General features: G+C 31.8%; 1 protein-coding gene across 1 annotated transcript in view; it reads left to right on the top strand.

Moving 5' to 3' along the window:
* Positions 1-19,346, top strand: part of LOC113392565 (arrestin homolog) — a 119,378-nt gene that overhangs the window by 50,612 nt on the left and 49,420 nt on the right. The window contains exon 2 of the mRNA XM_026629059.2: positions 17,064-17,115. Coding sequence (XP_026484844.1) covers positions 17,084-17,115 — 32 coding nt within the window. The 5' untranslated portion in view covers positions 17,064-17,083. The remainder of the gene's footprint in view (positions 1-17,063; positions 17,116-19,346) is intronic.

Genomic DNA, 19,346 nt, shown 5'->3' with positions numbered 1-19,346 from the left:
GAGATAAATATAAGAATTCCCCTGCGAGGACTGCATTCTGTCAGAACATGATTGGGTCTATTTAGAGCATGTTTATAAACCGCAGAAACCAAGACATTCATGTTTCTGACATCTCTGTAATTATATTTCTCTAATATTGATTTTGATTGAGAGCCGAAATGACACAATGCTTAGAGTATATTAACCTAAGACTACGGGTTCAAATTGCATGAAAAATATATAAAAAATAAAGTAAAAATACATTCTTTGTTGTTTTTCTTAGAGTACCAATGTCTAAGAGTGATGATATCCAATTGAAAACAGATGCTCCCGCTGTTCAATTTTAAATAATGAATAAGTTGAAAGCGAACTAGTAATTAATAATAATTGCATTTCAATTGAATATCTCTGTGATGTATTGTTGATCTATATGAGAATGGTACGGCATTTGAATAATGACTTCTTTCATATTTAACTATGGAAATATTATAAGCTGAGGTTGCACATACACATTTCTCATGATATTAAAAGTCTAATAATTTAACTGTAATAATAATATATACTATACAAACACTAGATGTCCGTTTTTTGATAATAATTAATTTACGGATCCCAGTCGCACCGAATCCAATGTAAGCTATAACTATACTACACAAACACGCGAAACATCCATCCGTCCCGATGCGATCCGATCCGTTTATGAGAAGTTCAGTAACATCCACATGTACGGAATAATTTGGAACGAAGTTCTTTTATGAGGCTTACAGTACTGGCAAATCAAATCAAATCAAAATATACTTTATTCAAGTAGGCTTTTACAAGCACTTTTGAATCTAACAAACTATATTAAGTGAAGCCACCACCGGTTTGGAAAGTAGATTCTACCGAGAAGAACCGACAAGAAGCACAGTAGTTACTCTTTTTCAACATCTAAAAATACAGTCATGTTAGTTAAATACAATTATATATGCATTTAATATATCCTGCTTGGAAGTCAACAAGCATTAACTCCACGCTTTTTTATCATCAATATAATCTTGTATCGAATAATATGCCTTCTTTACCAATGACTTTATTTTATGAAACGGCAAAGTTAAAAATAATCACATCTCTCCACGCAATCTTAACCTCCGTCTATTTCTATTCTATACGGTTTTGCTATTGTTTTAATTTACACGGGATTTTTAATAAACATTTTTTTTAAATTAATTATTCTCAAATGTTGTGTCTAATATTCAATACATGATACAAAGCGAAAGAATCTTCGTTCCAACCGGATGTCGCACGACACACGGTTTTTATTACAAAAGTGACACGTAAGAACAATATATACATAACACGTGTATTTATAGTTAGTTACGCAAAAAATTAAAAAGTACCTTTTATACGTAATACGTTACGTTCATGTTGATGACGGTTTGACAATATTGTTTTATATAAATGTGACCTCACAATGTTTGTAATAATAATAAAAAATAAATGTGTGATAATTTTGGTTCACTCATCTGAAAATAAATGAATATTCACCAAGTTCCATGTGTTATTTTAATCACTCAAACTGCACAACACTTTGTTTTTCACTAATACACTTTACTTTTCGACGTTAGGATTTTAAATATAATTAAAAACACTTACTACTTTTATAATATAGGTATTTATTTGTCAACACAACTTTCTTGTTCGTATCTAGCCAAACGAATGGCTGGTTGTCCGACTTTAATTATAAACTTAATTTCTAGTCAAAATAAAAACCATATTATTAATCAAATAAATATTTAAATCTAAACGGAAAGAATCAATTGATATACTAAAATATTTGTAGGATACATAACATAACATACATAATCAGCCTGTAAATTTCCCACTGCTGGGCTAAGGCCTCCTCTCCCGTTGAGGAGAAGGTATGGAGCATATTCCACCACGCTGCTCCAATGCGGGTTGGTGGAATACACATGTGGCAGAATTTCGTTGAAATTAGACACATGCAGGTTTCCTCACGATGTTTTCCTTCACCGCCGAGCACGAGATGAATTATAAACAAATTAAGCACATGTAAATTCAGTGGTGCCTGCCTGGGTTTGAACCCGAAATCATCGGTTAAGATGCACGCGTTCTAACCACTGGGCCATCTCGGCGCTCATTTCCATCATCCATTTGTAGGATATAATTTGTGATTTATTTAAGTAATGTGTATTTCCGCTTTATTAAACAATGTATCAAAATCTTAATATCTAAAGTCGGTAACACATGATCAAGAGAGCCGACAAAGCAATTATCCCGTATTCAGAAACAGTACTATGAGGAATCACAGTCTCATGCGTATTGACAATGATATGGATTCATTGAAGATTTGGATTTTTGAATGAAACGATCGCTTCCTGGCCGTTTCTTCGGTATATAATAATTAAAAAAAATTGCAGAATATGTGCGAGCAATAATAGAAAAAAAAAATAAAAAAAAATCGCCGCTGAGCTTCAATTGTAGTTTTTATTTGATAATCAATAAGTAAGCGTAAAGTGTAAAGTGATACTTCTGTGTTGGTTAAAAAAATTGTATTCGATTTTATACCTATAGACTAGACAATTATTTTACGAGAAATTGAGTGCGCAGCGTACGGCTTCGACAGTATATATGGAAATTGTAGTTTATGAGAATTGGCGTTTGATTTCCTTTTTTGGAATACTCTTTTTACTAACGAGATGTATTATAACAGTGCAAAATAATTCAATAATTATATTATATTATCGATACGTTGAACAAAGAACAGGAAGTGTAATGTAAAATATTCCAATCTATATAAACTTACTTACTAATATTACGCTATATTTTATAACTTTAAACTAATTTATTAAAATTAAATTAATTACACATTGCTCACAATTTTATAAAATCATCACACGAATTAGGTTAATGTTACGTCGAACCGTCAAACGAAGATGAAAATACGAGTATACCTTAGATTTGTAATATACATGCGTTCTTGATTCGTATATCTTTAATTTTTTAACTTTAATTTTACTTCTAAAATTCCGATAACAACTGTGCTGATATTCAAAACGCCATTTTTACACGACTTAATGACACAGTTTACGAAAGATCGATTAGTTATATCACGTCAATTCAATGTCAAACTTGTTTATTTAACTTCTTCCGTGGAAAACGCTTTAGAAGAAGTTACTTTTTATTTCGACAAACACTTGTAATATAATATAAGTATGGCGTACTTCTGAAAGTCGTTCGTGAATGTTAAACATTTTCTAATAGTGTTTGCTCTTAGAATAATGTGAATTTTTTTTTTCATATTTGTTGCTATCATCATCTATGTTAATATTATAAATGTGCACTTTGTCTGTCTGTCTGTCTGTCTCTCTTTCACTGCCAAACCAATGAACAGAATTTAACGAAATTTAGTATGAATCAAACTTGAACTCCAAGGAAGGACACAGACTACTTCTTTTGCCTAGTACATGACAACCAACCCCTAAAACGCGAGCGAAGCTGCGACCGACATCTAGTATGTATATAAAGCCTAAAATAAATTTTAAATACTTTAATACATAACAGACGAGTAGTTAATATAAAACGAAATATCAATACAAGAACTTAATAAATTTTACTTTTTAATATATTTAAAATCGACCAACCCCTAAAATGCATGTTAAGCCGCGGGCAACAACTAGTGTAATATAAACCCAATCTGGCCATGATGAAAAACCTTACCGGAGATCAGAATATCGATTTAATTTAATTTTATACGAAGATAATGCGACCAATTTAAATTAGTAGCCGTTACACATAACGTTTTATGCCATGCCATAATTTTTAAAAATATTCGGTTAACCCTTGATTCAGATTGCATTTTATTAATCCGCACCAAATATTTGATAGCAACATTTGCTATGCTCTAACCGTAATAGCTCTGTTGATCTACGCAAGATATTTGATCAAGTGCTTAAAGAACCTACTTGTAAATATAACTACTCGTATAGTATATACATTACACATACATAAATATTGCACATAACAATCGGCGGTATAATTTCGTAATATACTTTAAAAAATATATATATTGTACCAATTGGATCGTCTGTTGAGAATAGCAGTATGGGAAAACCATCAAAAGGTTATTATCATGCGCTTTTAACTAACTAAAGTTTCCAAATTAACTATTTTACAAGTGTTAAATTACTAGTGTAACATACATGATGATGAACTTTATTTCATTATAGACTAGTTAGTCGCCACAGCTTCATAAGGATGCAATTTCAAAAAATAAATGTTATGCTAGCAATTTATTAAATGATATGCAAGAAACATTCTACCGCCAAACAGCTGTACCGTTGTAGTATCGTTGTGTTCCAGTTTGAAGGGTGAGTGAGTCAGAGTAACTACAGGCATAAGGAACATAACATCTTAGATCCCAAGGTTGGTGGCGCATTGGTGATGTAAGGAATGGTTAATATTTATTACAGCGCCATTGTCTATGTGCGGTAGTGACCACTTACCATCAGGTGATCAATTTGCTCGTCCGCCTACCGATATCATAAATATATATATAATTTATGGGGTATAAATTACTTAGGAATAATGTAACTTTCTGCCGATAATTTATTTAAAAAATTAGATCTATTGTTCCCGAGATTACTCTGTATATACAAACAAATTTAACCTCTTTATAGTATTAATATAAATAGAAGTAATTCGCCTCCACCAAAGTAACATACAGACCAAATATTTCACCAGCACCTTAATAACAATACGATCTAACTTGTAACGTCGTTTAGTATTTGGTTAAACTGATTTATCTCTTTCTAGCGTCATTGATTTCACATTTAAAAGAAGAGGACAGCATTGTTTAACTGCGTCCCTAAAGCTGCGTTTATAGATGAGGCTGATTATGTCAAACACTAAATATGTCGTTAAATAGTAACCTTATACCCCTCGCCTGTTTTATGGGTCAATTGTGTTGTTTCGGTTAAAATAACTAGGTCCCTTCTGTGAATTTAATGGGTTTCACATATTTAGTGTGGAAGATTTTTATATTTTTATAAAGTAGAGTTTACAATTATAGTAATATTTCGTTGTACTACATTCGATGGAATATTATAATATTAATATTGATATCAATAAAACAATCTGTACAATTTCATTTATCGCATTATAAATACATACTAATACTACAATAAAAAAAGAGATGAGATGACTCAGTGGTTAGAACGCGTGCATTTTAACCGATAATTTCGGGTTCAAACCCCGGCAGGCACCACTGAATTTTCATGTGCTTAATTTGTGTTTATAATACATTTCGTGCTCGGCGGTGAACAAAAACATCGTGAGGAAACCTGCATGTGTCTAATTTCAACGAAATTCTGCCACATGTGTATTCCACCAACCCGCATTGGAGCAGCGTGGTAGAATATACTCCAAAACCTTCTCCTCAAAGGGAGAGGAGGCTTTAGCCCAGCAGTGGGAAATTTACAGTAATACTATGCTATAAGCTAATGTATAAAATAAAAATACATACTTAAAAAACTCATACTCGAAATGTGTTTGAATGTATGTATGTGTCATGTTGGTGTTTTAAGGAATGGTTAATATTTCCTACCATCAATGTCTAAGGGCGGTGGTATTCCCTTACCAACAGGTAAAGTGTTTGCGAGATCATTATAAGCGACAACACTTTTTCTTTATGTTACACTGACGTGATATGTTGTATAAAAACAGTGTAAATACATAAAATTGTTAATATATAATACAGACGCCAGACAGATATATCTTTTTTTTTGTTTTATTCTTTGCCTTACATAAATATATAAAACGATAGTCATATGTAAACGATGCTTTATGAAAGCTATAAAATATATTCGGACGGAAATTGGTAACATGTAATCTGGGTTAGTTTTGATCTTATTATATTGAGGGATATAGTTTTTTTATTATTAAATGATTCAGTTTTCCTAAGATTTTATTTCAACCATAATCTCAGTCAACGTCCTGATTTCGCCACCAAATGTCTGGTATCACAGATTCTCGCCAACATATCGAATAGGTACTCCGCGATAAATAACGTAAATATTTTATCACTATAATAGTAAGGCTTATTTTGGTCCCAAAATTAGATTCAGTATTGTTATACTTTAAAAAGGAAGACTGAAATTATTTAAAATCAAAGTAATATTCATATTTTACAACTTATTGGTCCAGTGACAGTGTACGACGGCGTTTGTGATAATGCAATCATTTGTGTACCTAGTAATGTGAATCTTCTATTTGCGCGTCTTGGAGGTTAGAACGCATCGTATGACGTCACGGCAAACGGTGCGTCCAACTCTAATGCTGTTACGTTTCTCCCCTTGTATTCGTAGCGTTTATACAACATACTCGCCACGGCCACGTGTTACTAAAATAATAAGTTTAATTTTTCAATTATAAGTGGAACAATTGCACGTTGAATTTGTTTTTACCAAGAATCTAGACAGACCTTAGGCTACAATATATTATCCTAAGTTATAAGAAGAAATGATATTGTATGTTGTTATAAATTTCAGGAAGGACCATTGAACTTGGCACCCATTTAGATCTCACTTCTTTTGTCGTTGAAGTCAACAACCAAGGTAAATATCATAATATTGGACTTGGCTCTCATTTTTACATTTATGTTTTTGATGGGATCATTTCTACACTCAACTAAATAAAGTTGCCATTTTTACTAATGAAAATACATACGTAATTTATGCATGTATGTATAAAATACATACATATTTAATTTGTGTAAGGTAATATTTTAATGTGTGTGTTGAAAAATTATAATATACAATTTATTATTTATAAAAATGCTTACGAAGATATTCAACTTTTTGACCGACTTCATGAAAAAAGAGGTTATCATTTTCGTTGTATTTTTTTGTTGCCTCAGAACGCCGTCATTTATAAACTTATTTGGATTTTTTTTTGTTTAAGTGTACCCGATTACATTTTTTTTTAAATAAAGTACATTTTATTAGAAAAGGTATTCATTAAATAAAGTTTAACCTTTAGTTACTAAAACGTTGTTCGAAGTTAAATGATCATTTCATTCTTTCGTCCAGAGAATCGGAATTGCGTTTCAACGGGAAAATGCTGCAAGCATTCAACTGCCACCATTCCACGCGCTCGTGATTTATACAGCAACTATTTTTAATATTTATTTGTACCTGTTTAAGTCGTCAATGTTAATAATTTATGTGAAGAGATTTTTTTTAATTTTAATTATAATTGGTCGAAAGCAACTGATGACGTAATAAATGACCAATGAGATTTCAGTATTTAGCCATTATCATGTGATTTCAACAATGACGAATATATACGTAAAATCAATAAATCTCCAACAGCAGTTACGAACTAGATGGAGGATGCTAAGTTAATGCTTGTTGACTTCCAGGCAGGATATATAACATACATGTATAATTGTATTTAACTAACATGACTGTATTTTTAGATGTTGAAAAAGATCTTCTGAGTTTCTTGCCGGTTCTTCTCGGTAGAATCTACATTCCGAACCGACTTTGACTGTGTGACTTTAAATCATTCAAAAGTTTCATTATACAACAGATTTTGCTAATATATGTAGGCGTCCCATACGCTTTTCAAAACTTGTTTCGTACAAATTTAAGATAATTATATATTCTTCAATCCTACTTGTATATCATACATAGTATAAAACAAAGTCGCTTCCCGCTGTCTGTCTGTCCCAGTGTTTAGATGCTTATATCTTTAAAATCACGCAACGGATTTTGGTGTAGTTTTTTTAATAGATATATTTATTCAAAAAGAAGATTTTTGTGTATTATACATGTATAAAATACTAGAGAAACATTGATCATTTTCGAGTTTTCTAATGTGATGTGAATAAACACATTTTTTTTCGCTTACATTGCAAACGCTGGCTGAACCTTACGAGATAGATCAAATCAGAGTCCGAGGTGTTATATGTCAGTCGCATAGGGATTACCCACAATAAACATTTTTTATCCTTTACTTTTTACGGGGAATAATGGCTTATTTTCGAAGCGAATTAATCCTTTTCTAATTAAATATCTTAAATACAGAGTGAATTTTATATACATCAATATGGCTCTTTGCAGCATGTAATATAAATGAATATTTTTGACGATATAACAAATTTAAAACGTAGGACACAGCGGTTTGTAGTGTCTAATGACAAAAAGCTGTGAACGTTGGGTATAAAAACATTCTGTACTATAAATAGTATCAGCACTGCAACTGTACGAAGCCGGAGCGGGTAGTTTTACTCATAAAAAAACGTTGACTGTTGTTTTTGAAAACAAAAATGAACAATACTTTTTTTCTTAATAAAAAAATCGAAAAGTACCGATGCTTTAACACATTTTCTAGTACGTGGGTATGTCCTCATATTTTATATAAGTTACACGTAATCTCGATAAACTAAACTCGTTTGATACTAAAACTATTTATTGACGTAATAGCTTTCCTTTAGGTTACATCCTACGGGTGCTATATTAGTTCAAGAAAGTTCTATATCTTGAGGATATATTCGTGTTTATCATAACTTATACAAGTCAGACAATTAAACTCAAAATGTTAGCTTCACTGGAATTATTAACAGTGTTATAGAATAACTTGTAATATTGTTAAATATCATGAGAATAAGGGCGTCTAATGTCAATAAAATAACTTGTGTATTAAATAAAATTATTTTAGATTTCGTGGCGTGTATCACTTGTGTGTTTCAACAGCTACAATGTTTATTGTAACTAACTTTATTGGAGGAATCATAAAACACATACTGTGTGACGACGCGCACTTCAATTTATGTACGTTCATTATATATTTTACAACTTACATAATCGTTTGTGTAACATTCCCGCGTGAATTTGACGCTTAAGTAAATAGCAGGATCGACGTTGCCTAAAAGAGGGCGTTCAGTCTTCTGAAGAATGTGCAAAAATATAACGTTACGCCTATTAAAATGATCTTTGTAACTGTGTAGAGGTACAAGGTTTCGCTTTACTCTATACACGACATATTGAACACTATAACACTTGCGCCGATCTAATAAACTACTATAATTGTGTGCTGCACATGCACAAAATGTGCTTTGATTTTCTCGAAGTAGTTGCAGTATTAAATCAACAGCCAATAAATCTTTCTTTTTATTGAAAAAAAATTGTCAAGACGAGAGAGAGAAATCTCACATTGAAATTGTATCAAATTACAGAATGAGATGTTTTTTTTAAATATTTTGAAATATTCCTAGTAGTGTGTTTCTTAAACACGAGACTTGTACACTTATTACAAATAAAAGTAAGTTTAAATTAAATTTTTGTGAATGTTTATAAAATTATGTCATTAAATAACAATTTTGTAACTTTAACGACGAACAGTTTCAGCTCAACATGTTTACGTTCTCTTGAAGTTCTAAGACTCAACAAGTAAAGAAGGGGGTGGGATTAAACAGACGACTTGGAAATGAAGTATTATTTTTGTTATTTTCCTTGTTTTTGTATAAACTAGGTCATCTATGAGCTGTTGATACTTACTGCAATAAAAGCTGAAGCATGTTGCTACACTTGAAATCCGCAACACTATCAAACTTTCTTGATGTATTTAATATATATGTCAGATATAAATCAGAATAGAAAAAATATGATATGCGTAAAAACCCGAATATTTATGAACATATTCGTAAATCTGGTTCGCTGAATATATTCGGGATAAAGAAGTTGGAGGCACGGAAGCGATGTTTATCCGTGGGCCAAGTTATGATAAATAATATATATATATATATATATATATATATATATATATATATATATATTTATATATATGTATAGGTTTAACCAATAAGACATTTTAGTGCTTTAAGAAATACTAAAAATATTAAACATTGTCGATATACCAATCACACTTGGAAGCCAAGATGATATATGCCTGGTGTGTCGTTACACTGGCTTACCCTTCAAATCGGATGACAACAATTACATACATACATTAGCAGCCTGTAAATTTCCCACTGCTGGGCTAAGGCCTCCTCTCCCTTTGAGGAGAAGGCTTGGAGCATACCACCACGCTGCTCCAATGCGGGTTGGTGGAATACACATGTGGCAGAATTTCGTTGAAATTAGACACATGCAGGTTTCCTCGCAATGTTTTCCTTCACCGCCGAGCACGAGGTGAATTATAAACACAAATTAAGCACATGAAAATTCAGTGGTGCCTGCCTGGGTTTGAACCCGAAATCATCGATTAAGATGCACATGTTCTAACTACTTGGCCATCTCGGCTCTATGACAACAATACTAAGTATTAATGTTTGTCGGTAAAAATCGCTTAATAAATACATCATACTTACGCGAAACTTTGCGTTGATTCAAAAGATTTTTTAAGAATTTCGAAACCCATGACAGGTTTTGTTTTGATATCATTTCATTGTAAACTGAAAGTACATTTACTACAGTTGGTGCCAAAATGATGAAACCTCTTTTAAATGAAATTTTTAATATAAAATAGTACACATTCGTTCAGTTAGAATGTTAACGTTTTCATTATTTTTTTTCTTATACAGCCGTAGTACCAATCTCTAACAGGTCAGTAACTTTTCGGTATGTAAAATTAATTCTTTGTTAAACCGTAACGATTTAGTAACTTACAATCAAGAATCCTCTTTTATTTTCTGCACATCTACGGCTGGAGCTGTTCAAAACGAGACTATAACCGATTTTTTATATGCAGCCATCGTCCCATAATCACTGGGACAAAAATCGGCTTACTCTAGTAATATACAGGATATACACATGGATGTTAAAAGAAACAAATTTTTTGTCGTCTGTCGTCGTCGTCGTCTTTTTTGGCGTCTCTCTCTTTTTCTTTGTTTCTGTCTTTACGGTTTTTTTTGGTATGGGCATGTTATGCGGAGGAATGAGGAACATACTGTGAGGAAGGTCTTGAGCATTACCGTGGATGGATATAGAGGAAGGGGACGACCAATGAAAAGATGGATGGATTGTGTGAAAGATGATATGGCTGGAACGAAAGTTACTTGTGAGATGACGTCAGATAGGGAAGTATGGAAGAAGAAGACATGCTGCGCCGACCCCAAGTAAATTGGGATAAGGGCAGGAGGCTGATGATGTCTTTACGGTTTTATATAACATTAAACTTTGTTTGTTTATTTCATTTTGTCTGTTATTTAATAAGCAATATATAGAAAGAAACTTTATTTCAATCGGGTGTTCCACGACGCGTCCTTTTTTTTCGTCATATTTTTATCATCGTTGAATGCCGTCGATTATGAGAATTCCGCACAAGACCAACGAAATATACACATTAAATTAAACACCGTTGTAAAGTAAAGATATATAAAGATAAATATTTTATATTTAACGCCTGCAAATAAAGATATAGTGGAATATTAAAGTGGTCTCGGAGAAGGTATTTGTCGATGTAAAAGCATACGGACTGAGCTGGCGCCATTTTATTGTTTTATCTTTGTTCAGGTCGTTGACCGAGACATAAAAAAGGTATTGACATTTACAAAAACTATGAAATTTCTATACATACTAATCTGTACTAATGCAATAAATGCGTAAATAGCTCTGTCTGTAACCTCTTCATACTTAAACCGCTGAATCAATTTAGGTGAAATTTCGTATGCAGATAGTTTGAGTCTCGAGGAAGGAAGGCTATTTTATTTAATTTACCCCTCGATGGGGTAAAATTGGTGTGACGGCTTGTGTGCTATGGGTAATTGTTTATAAATAAATTAATTTATTAGCAGTTTTTTTTTTTGCCAAAAATGTTTCAGCAACTTGTATATCGGCTAGGTTATAAAGCAGTCCCTGATGCCCAGTAACAACTCTGGCTTGAGTCAGTAAAAAGTTAAGTTTTTCTAAAAAGTAATTTTCATTACCTACGTGGATTATTGAACTGCACTACGCTTATAGTCCTGTACGCTTAAAGGTACATAAAGTCATATAATCGGTAACTAAATTCTCCCCGTTTGTGTATAAATAAAAAAAATAAAAAATACACCTAATCGAGTTAAATAAACTTGAACAAACCACTGAACTTTGAAATTGCTAATTGCACGTGGTTATAACATAATATATTGTAAATACGAACCATGTACATTTATAATTGTGAAATGTTTTAACCGAACCGATATCACGACCATAATTTCTTGTCGCTTCGCGGTATGTAATGTGGCCGAGCCACAGCAATTGCAGAAACAGAGAGAATGATATGCGCGGAACTTTATGAATGACCTAGCAATCGTTGACTGACGTATCAGATTGACAATGTCTACTTTTTTGAAATAGAATAGTTATACCATGTTCAAGCTAGCTTGATCTTTTTGACAGACGGGCTAGTGATGAGAAACAGAAAATATAACATATATAACAGTCGATGGAACGATGGAATGCGTAATTCAAGTAGAATTCAATTTTAGTTTAACTTATTTTTCTATAAAGAGTTATACCAGCTAAAAAGACTCCAACCACTAGCCTAAGAGACCCCAACCAAAAGGACCCCCGTTCGTAACAATAAGTTAACAATGATATTTAATAAGGATTTTTGTAATCGATATTTTTAGCAGTTACTGCCTGTTATTGGCGTCCCTACCGTCCGACCGATGTAACATTGTAGAAGCGTCTATTATTTTCAGTGTTTCTATTTAAATTTTAATTTGAAGCAATAATATATAATAGAAAAAGTCTTAAAATTTTCGGATAACACTTGAATCATTAGGAACTTTTGTATTATATGTACTTTTTTAAAATATTTTTACAATTTTTAAAATCATTAAATTAAGAAAATAATATGTTCGTCATTGCAAAGTTATGTCGATCAGAAAAAATTACATCTATCAAAAAGATCAAGCTATCTTGTACAGGGTATAGGTGGACGCGCAAATGGGCTGCCTGATGGTGAGTAATCGCCACAGTCTACAGATATTGTCGCCGAATGAGTTTTTTACCATTCCTTACATCGCCAATTCAACGCCAAGTTTGGAAATTAGATGTCATGTACCTTGTCCTTGTAGTTACTGGCTCACTCAATTAAATAAACAAACAATACTAAGTATTGTTGTTTAGCGGTACACTGTCTTATACAAAGCCAACCTCATTAACATTAGTTATTATAGTCAAAGTCGCATATGACAACAAATTAAAAAAATATATACATCCATACGGTACATATATGTACCAGCGAAATAAAACAATATGTGTATACAGAATATTAAGAATCAATTTCGGTGGGCCTCTAAGCTTGGAGATTTGTTTGGACTTCCGAGCAGGACTAATTATTATAAAAACTTCGAAATTGTGAGCTAACAGCTAAAATATAGTAGGAAAACCATTTCCAAATCATTCTTTGTACAGAGTGATAATTAATGATTTTCACTTGAATTAATTATGTATGATATACTTTATAGAATATTATTTTATAAACATTTTGATTTAGGATGTTAGGGCTGAACATAAATATGTAGTCTAACTTAAGTATATTTAAGATCAAAAAATCGATTTCTATTTAAGAGAACCTAGCCAATACACCCGGACTAATGTGAGCTGTTAATAAATAATTCGAGGTTCAATAAAACTTAAACATAAAATTAATATTCATCGACTTTTAAATTATTTTAAAAGTTTCTCACTCATTTTAAAAAATATTAAACTTCCGTTAATCTTTTACACGTTTTGATGTGATTTTTTTCATTTAAGATGAAAATATTTAATATATATATTTTTTTAAGAGTCATTTGAGCAAACATTTTTATTTTAAATGGAAATATCTTACATTTAAATTAATCTTTATGCTGTACGAAGTTTATGTATAAAAGATTATTTATTCAGAGACTGAAATATAGTTGAATTGATAACGTTAATTATTTTTTCAGACATCTTTGACGACAAAAAACAAAACGTACTAAGAAACAAAGCATAGAGTTAAATAATTATCTTAACTAACCTGACAAATGCTCAGTCTAGACATTCTTTATGAAGCTTTGAAAATCCCTAAAATTATATTGTAATTGTATGACTGCGTCAATTATTATTTGTCAATATTTATTCCGAACCGTTTTATATTTAATCTTGTAACGTTGTGATTTAAAAGTTTTTAAAAGAGCCTGCTTGAATGGAGTGAGTATATTTTATTGTTTTGATTTCAAACCCGAGCAAGCACTATAGAATTTTTATATGCTTATTTTATTGTCAAAATGAATCCTTCGGCAATGAAAGAAAACAGAAGAAGATGTTGGGGAAAAACCTGTGACATATATATCCACTGATCCGAATAGGGATCAAAGTAGTCAAATTAGCCCCTAACCATCTCCAAAATAGAGGATTCCATACCCCGGAAGACCCTATTGACAGGCTGGTACTTTCGTTTTTTTAATATGTGAGTGTTTGAATTCTTTATCATATCTGAATCGATAGTTTTTACATCCAAGAGACCAAGTATCTTAAATAAATGTGATTTGACTTGCTTAATGAAAAACGATCAATACTATCGAAAATTTAATCTTTTCATTTTAAAGGACTTTTACAATATGATATCTAACTCACGACGGAATTAGAACGTAATTTATAGAATGACAAATAAGTAATAGTAATCTTTAGATATTTTCACATCTCACATGTCTGATGGTTTGCGATAAACCATATATCGTGTAAAAAGTAGTTATCACTTTAAGATATTATTCTATTTACAGCATCAATATAAATACTGATAATTTCCTGTATGTTTCCTAAAAATATAATTAACAGATCTTTCTAGTACTTAACTATATACACACTCGTACATATATATATATATATATATATATTTGTTCACATCGTCATATATTGAAAGACGTCTTTTTATTTTAAATATTAAAGAAGTATCATCAGCAAACAATACTATCTCGAGTTTATTACCTAGGATATGTGGCAGGTCATTTATATAAACAAGGAAGAGAAATGGTCCAAGAATTGATCCATGAGGGACCCCCACAGTAACTGGAGACCCGGGAGATCTCTTTCCATTTACATCAACTCTCTGAATCCGATATCATCATTCTTATATAGAGTAATAAGTAATTATTGATTAAAATATCATTGTAAAAATTATATAATGAATTGAAAAAGCTACCATTACCTTAACACTCATAATATGCACACGTAAATAATAATGCTTGGCCATTAGGACAAAGACAAATAAAGATAAATATTATAATCAAAAAGCTAATAAGTTTTTTAATTACGTGCAATTATATCCGAAGCTAAATTTATAAATAATATTATAATTGATATACGAACACACACCCAAAAAGTGATTACGTATATATATTAACCGACATGATTCAATGGAACACATGGAACCAAATGGAACATCGTAGTTTCAAATCCGATTCCAATTAATATACTTAAAAAAAAAGTTCTGCCATATATGTATGTAGTACATTTCATGATTCAAACTCACAAACGGGCATAATGCACGCACGGTTTTGAACCCGAAATTATCGGTTAAGATGCAAGCGTTCTAACCACTGAGCCATCTCGGCTCATAGAGTACATAGACTCTTTTACAAAGCTGTATTTTTTTTTTAAGTAACTTCACGGCTTAACCTGGCAATAGATAGTCAAACCTTGTCATGTCTCGTCATCCGATACCAAATTCATAGACTAAGTTAAGTTCATCTTCACTTTTATGACCTTCAAAAACATTTAGAGCCAACTGTAGTCCTTGTAACGATTAATTACTGCCAAGATTACTGCTTTCAACCTATAAAATTAGGACTGTGGGTGAGCGAGTAAATTACACTTATGTTTCAGGCATTACAATAAAATTTTAGGACTTTCGAGTGAGACTCTAACATGATAAAATATAATCGCATATATTATGCTTTAATATATATATATATGTGCTATTGAAATAACAAGCTATCACATATAGAGTTGAATTAGTTTGTCACAGAATCTTTGACTTCTCGTCAAAGATAATTATGGAACTGCTAAACAATACACATTATATAGTTAACCGTAGTTTAAACGGAGATTATCTTACTTTGCGTTTTTCGGAAAAACACTATCGGTTTTTTCGAAACGATAGAAAAACAAATTAAAAAGCGATAAAAGTGAAAACATTCACTTTATATTGTTGACAAATGGGAACAGTTAGACTCGACGGTTTAGTCATTCAACAACGTATAAACTGTACGACACAGATGTTAACGCAGCCTGACGTAAACGCGGTGCTAAATAAATAGTTACCGAAGCACCCGAGCGTAATGATTTCACGTACTGCATATCATATGGATTGGCTGTTATTGGAAATCTAAGTGATACCTATGATGTAATTTATATTAGAAACTAAGTGCAACTTAACGATAATTTAATGTAGTTTTTACTACTTTGTCTATCTTACACAGTCTTCATGATAAGCTAGATGTTGCCTTCGGTTGCGTTCGTTTTAGAATTTGGTCGTCAGGTTTTAGTTTTGTAATTCAAGCTTGCTACAAAACTTCATCGGTTCCGTGGTTTGGACTCGAAAGAATCAGACAGAGTTAATTTCACATTTATAATATAAGTTCTTCTCTAAGCGTAATGTCATATTTTATATGATACCTTTTAATTTTAAAGCGTTCATGTAGCGTTCGTTCATCCCTTATTTATGTTAATATCTTATATACTTAGTATTTTTTACAAAAAAAATCTATTTAGCCGTAGAATAACTAAGTAATACGTGCTACCTAGAGAGACTTGTGATCAGAAAACCCAGTGATTAATACAATTGAATCTAAAAAGATTATGGGTTCAAATCTAACTGACACTGAAGTTTCAAGTACTTAATTTGTGTTAATGATGTCATGCTCAATAAAAATAGAAATATGTCACGGGTATATCCACTAACTCGAATGAAACCAGCGTGGTGGAATACGCTTCAAGGTCTTTCTTAGCAATGGGATGTTAGCAGGACGATACTTTACTAGAGTGAATATGTGAATTAAATCTTGTGCGTTTTCAAATTAGTTATATGATTTCTCATATTGCGATTATAATTTTTTTTAATTGTTCCAGAAAGTCATTGGAATCCCGAAATGACATCGGACAGCGCGCTGAACTCTCAGCGGTAAGAAAAAAATATTTATTTAAAAACTTTATTGCACGCAAACACAATAGCACAGCATCAAACCAGAATATTTAAAACATTAAATGCGTGCAAAGACGGGCTTATCACTTTTATTAATGCTATAGGTAGGCGGACAAATGGACCTTCTTATGGTAAGTGATCACCTCCACCCATAGACATTGGCGCTGTAAGAAATATTAACCATTCATCAAGAATGCGCTACCAACCTTGGAAACTAAGATGTTATATCCCTTGTGCCTGTAACACTAGCTCACACATTCTCCAAACTAAGTGAAGCTGCTTGACGGTAGAATATCTGATGAGTGGGTGGTATCTACAGACGGCCTTGAGCAAATCCCAACCACCAACTTAAATAAAATCGCTATTACGACCTATTACTGGCAGCATTTGTAACAGGAATTAAAATAAAAAAATAATAATAATTTAAAAACATACACTACGTATAAATCGCACTAAAATATTTTTATTCAAATAGGCTAAGATCGATTAGATTTTTATCTACACCGGTTCGAGATGTAGTTAGTAATATTTATTCTATTTCGCTAATCGTCTGCATCTCGCTAAACCTCTCACTTTTTTTCTCCCGTGCATTTATCTTTTGTCTGCCTTCCTGGTATTTTGCTTCCGATTCATTCTATTCGATGTATCGTATAACGTTGTTCTTGTGTTGTTTACATTACTACAACAACATTTTATATAATGCCCTGTATGAATTAGAATATATTGTAATTATATAAGTATATTGAATATTTTGTAATTTAAAAGAATAATATATTCCTACCGAGTAGAAGTGAAATTTACTTTTTAAAATAATACACCAACAAGTATATGAGTTTATAGTAAATAGCTATTAACAATAACATTAATTAAGTACTTAAAATCATTACATAGTATAAAACATAGTCGCTTACCGCTGTCTGTCCCTATGTATGCTTAGACCTTTAAAAAAACCGCATCAAAATCTCTCGTGTTCAACGGATTTCGTTGCGGTTTTCTTTTATAAATATATTGATTCAAGATGAAGGTTAATATGTATAATACATGCACAATATAGATTTATGAAATGATGTCGTAAATAAACACATTTTTTGAGCTTACATTGCAATCGCTGGCTGTACTCTACGACATAGATCAAAATACTGTACTACAGTATTGTACCTCTGAAATTGTCTACAAAAAAGTCTGAGATAGTATATGTCTATCTCTTAGAGATAAACCACATTTTTTTATCCTTTACTTTTTACGAGAAATAATGGGTTAGTTACGAGGTGATTTTAAGCAATAGAGCATTAATCCTTATCTAATTAAGTACCTTAAATACATTGTGAATTTAATATAGATCAATAAGGCTTTTTACAGCATGTAATTTAAATGAATATTTTCGAAGATATTACAGATTTAAAACGCAGGGACATAGCGTTATGTATTGTCTAATGACTGAAAAACTGTGAACGTTGTAAGACGAATGTCTTACAAAAAAGCACTCAAACTTCGCGCTAAAAGTAAACCGAAGCCTCTGTGACAGGCGATCGCTCGCTCTTTTTTTTTTTTGTTGTATTACGACACAAAGTATTAATGCATTCGGCGGTAAGAATTTATTATATATATATGCCTTAACTTAACTAAAAAAAAAAAACGAACTGTCATTAATGGCCACTAAAAATCCTATGCTAAAATATAACCATTATGAGTATTCAATTCTAGATTAAAATTGTAATAATTTTCATACATTAATAGCTATTGAAATTGATACCATATCGATTCCCGATTTTTTGATTCAAATATCTATTGTGTCATCATTAGTTTTCAGCATAATTACTCCTTTGAACATTTAACCTTGTAAAATATGAATTATATTGAATACAGTTTTATTTTAAATTATTGTATTGAATCACTACAGACTAAGCGATTTGATTTAACCCTTGTTTTGCTTAATTAATAAATTTACATTGCAAGCATTATCTATATTTTCCGTAGTGGATGCAGCGCCTTTTATAGTTCAAATTTACACTCAACCCCGGCAAACGCTTACACTACGATCCAGTCCGTCAAGATTTTTTAAATAATAAATCCTCATTCCTTTGACTTCGCTTTGATTGGTGAAGCTTGACGTAACTTCATCACAAAATATCATTTGAACGCCTCGTTGTTTTAGTAGCTTGATACCAAGCTGACCTCGAAGTTCAGACACCAGATCGGAATGATGAAGA

Source organism: Vanessa tameamea, chromosome 5, assembly GCF_037043105.1.
Source record: "Vanessa tameamea isolate UH-Manoa-2023 chromosome 5, ilVanTame1 primary haplotype, whole genome shotgun sequence".
Classification (NCBI taxonomy): domain Eukaryota; kingdom Metazoa; phylum Arthropoda; class Insecta; order Lepidoptera; family Nymphalidae; genus Vanessa; species Vanessa tameamea.
The sequence above is the reverse complement of the archived record's forward strand: the minus strand, read 5'-3'. Positions and strand labels throughout refer to the sequence as shown.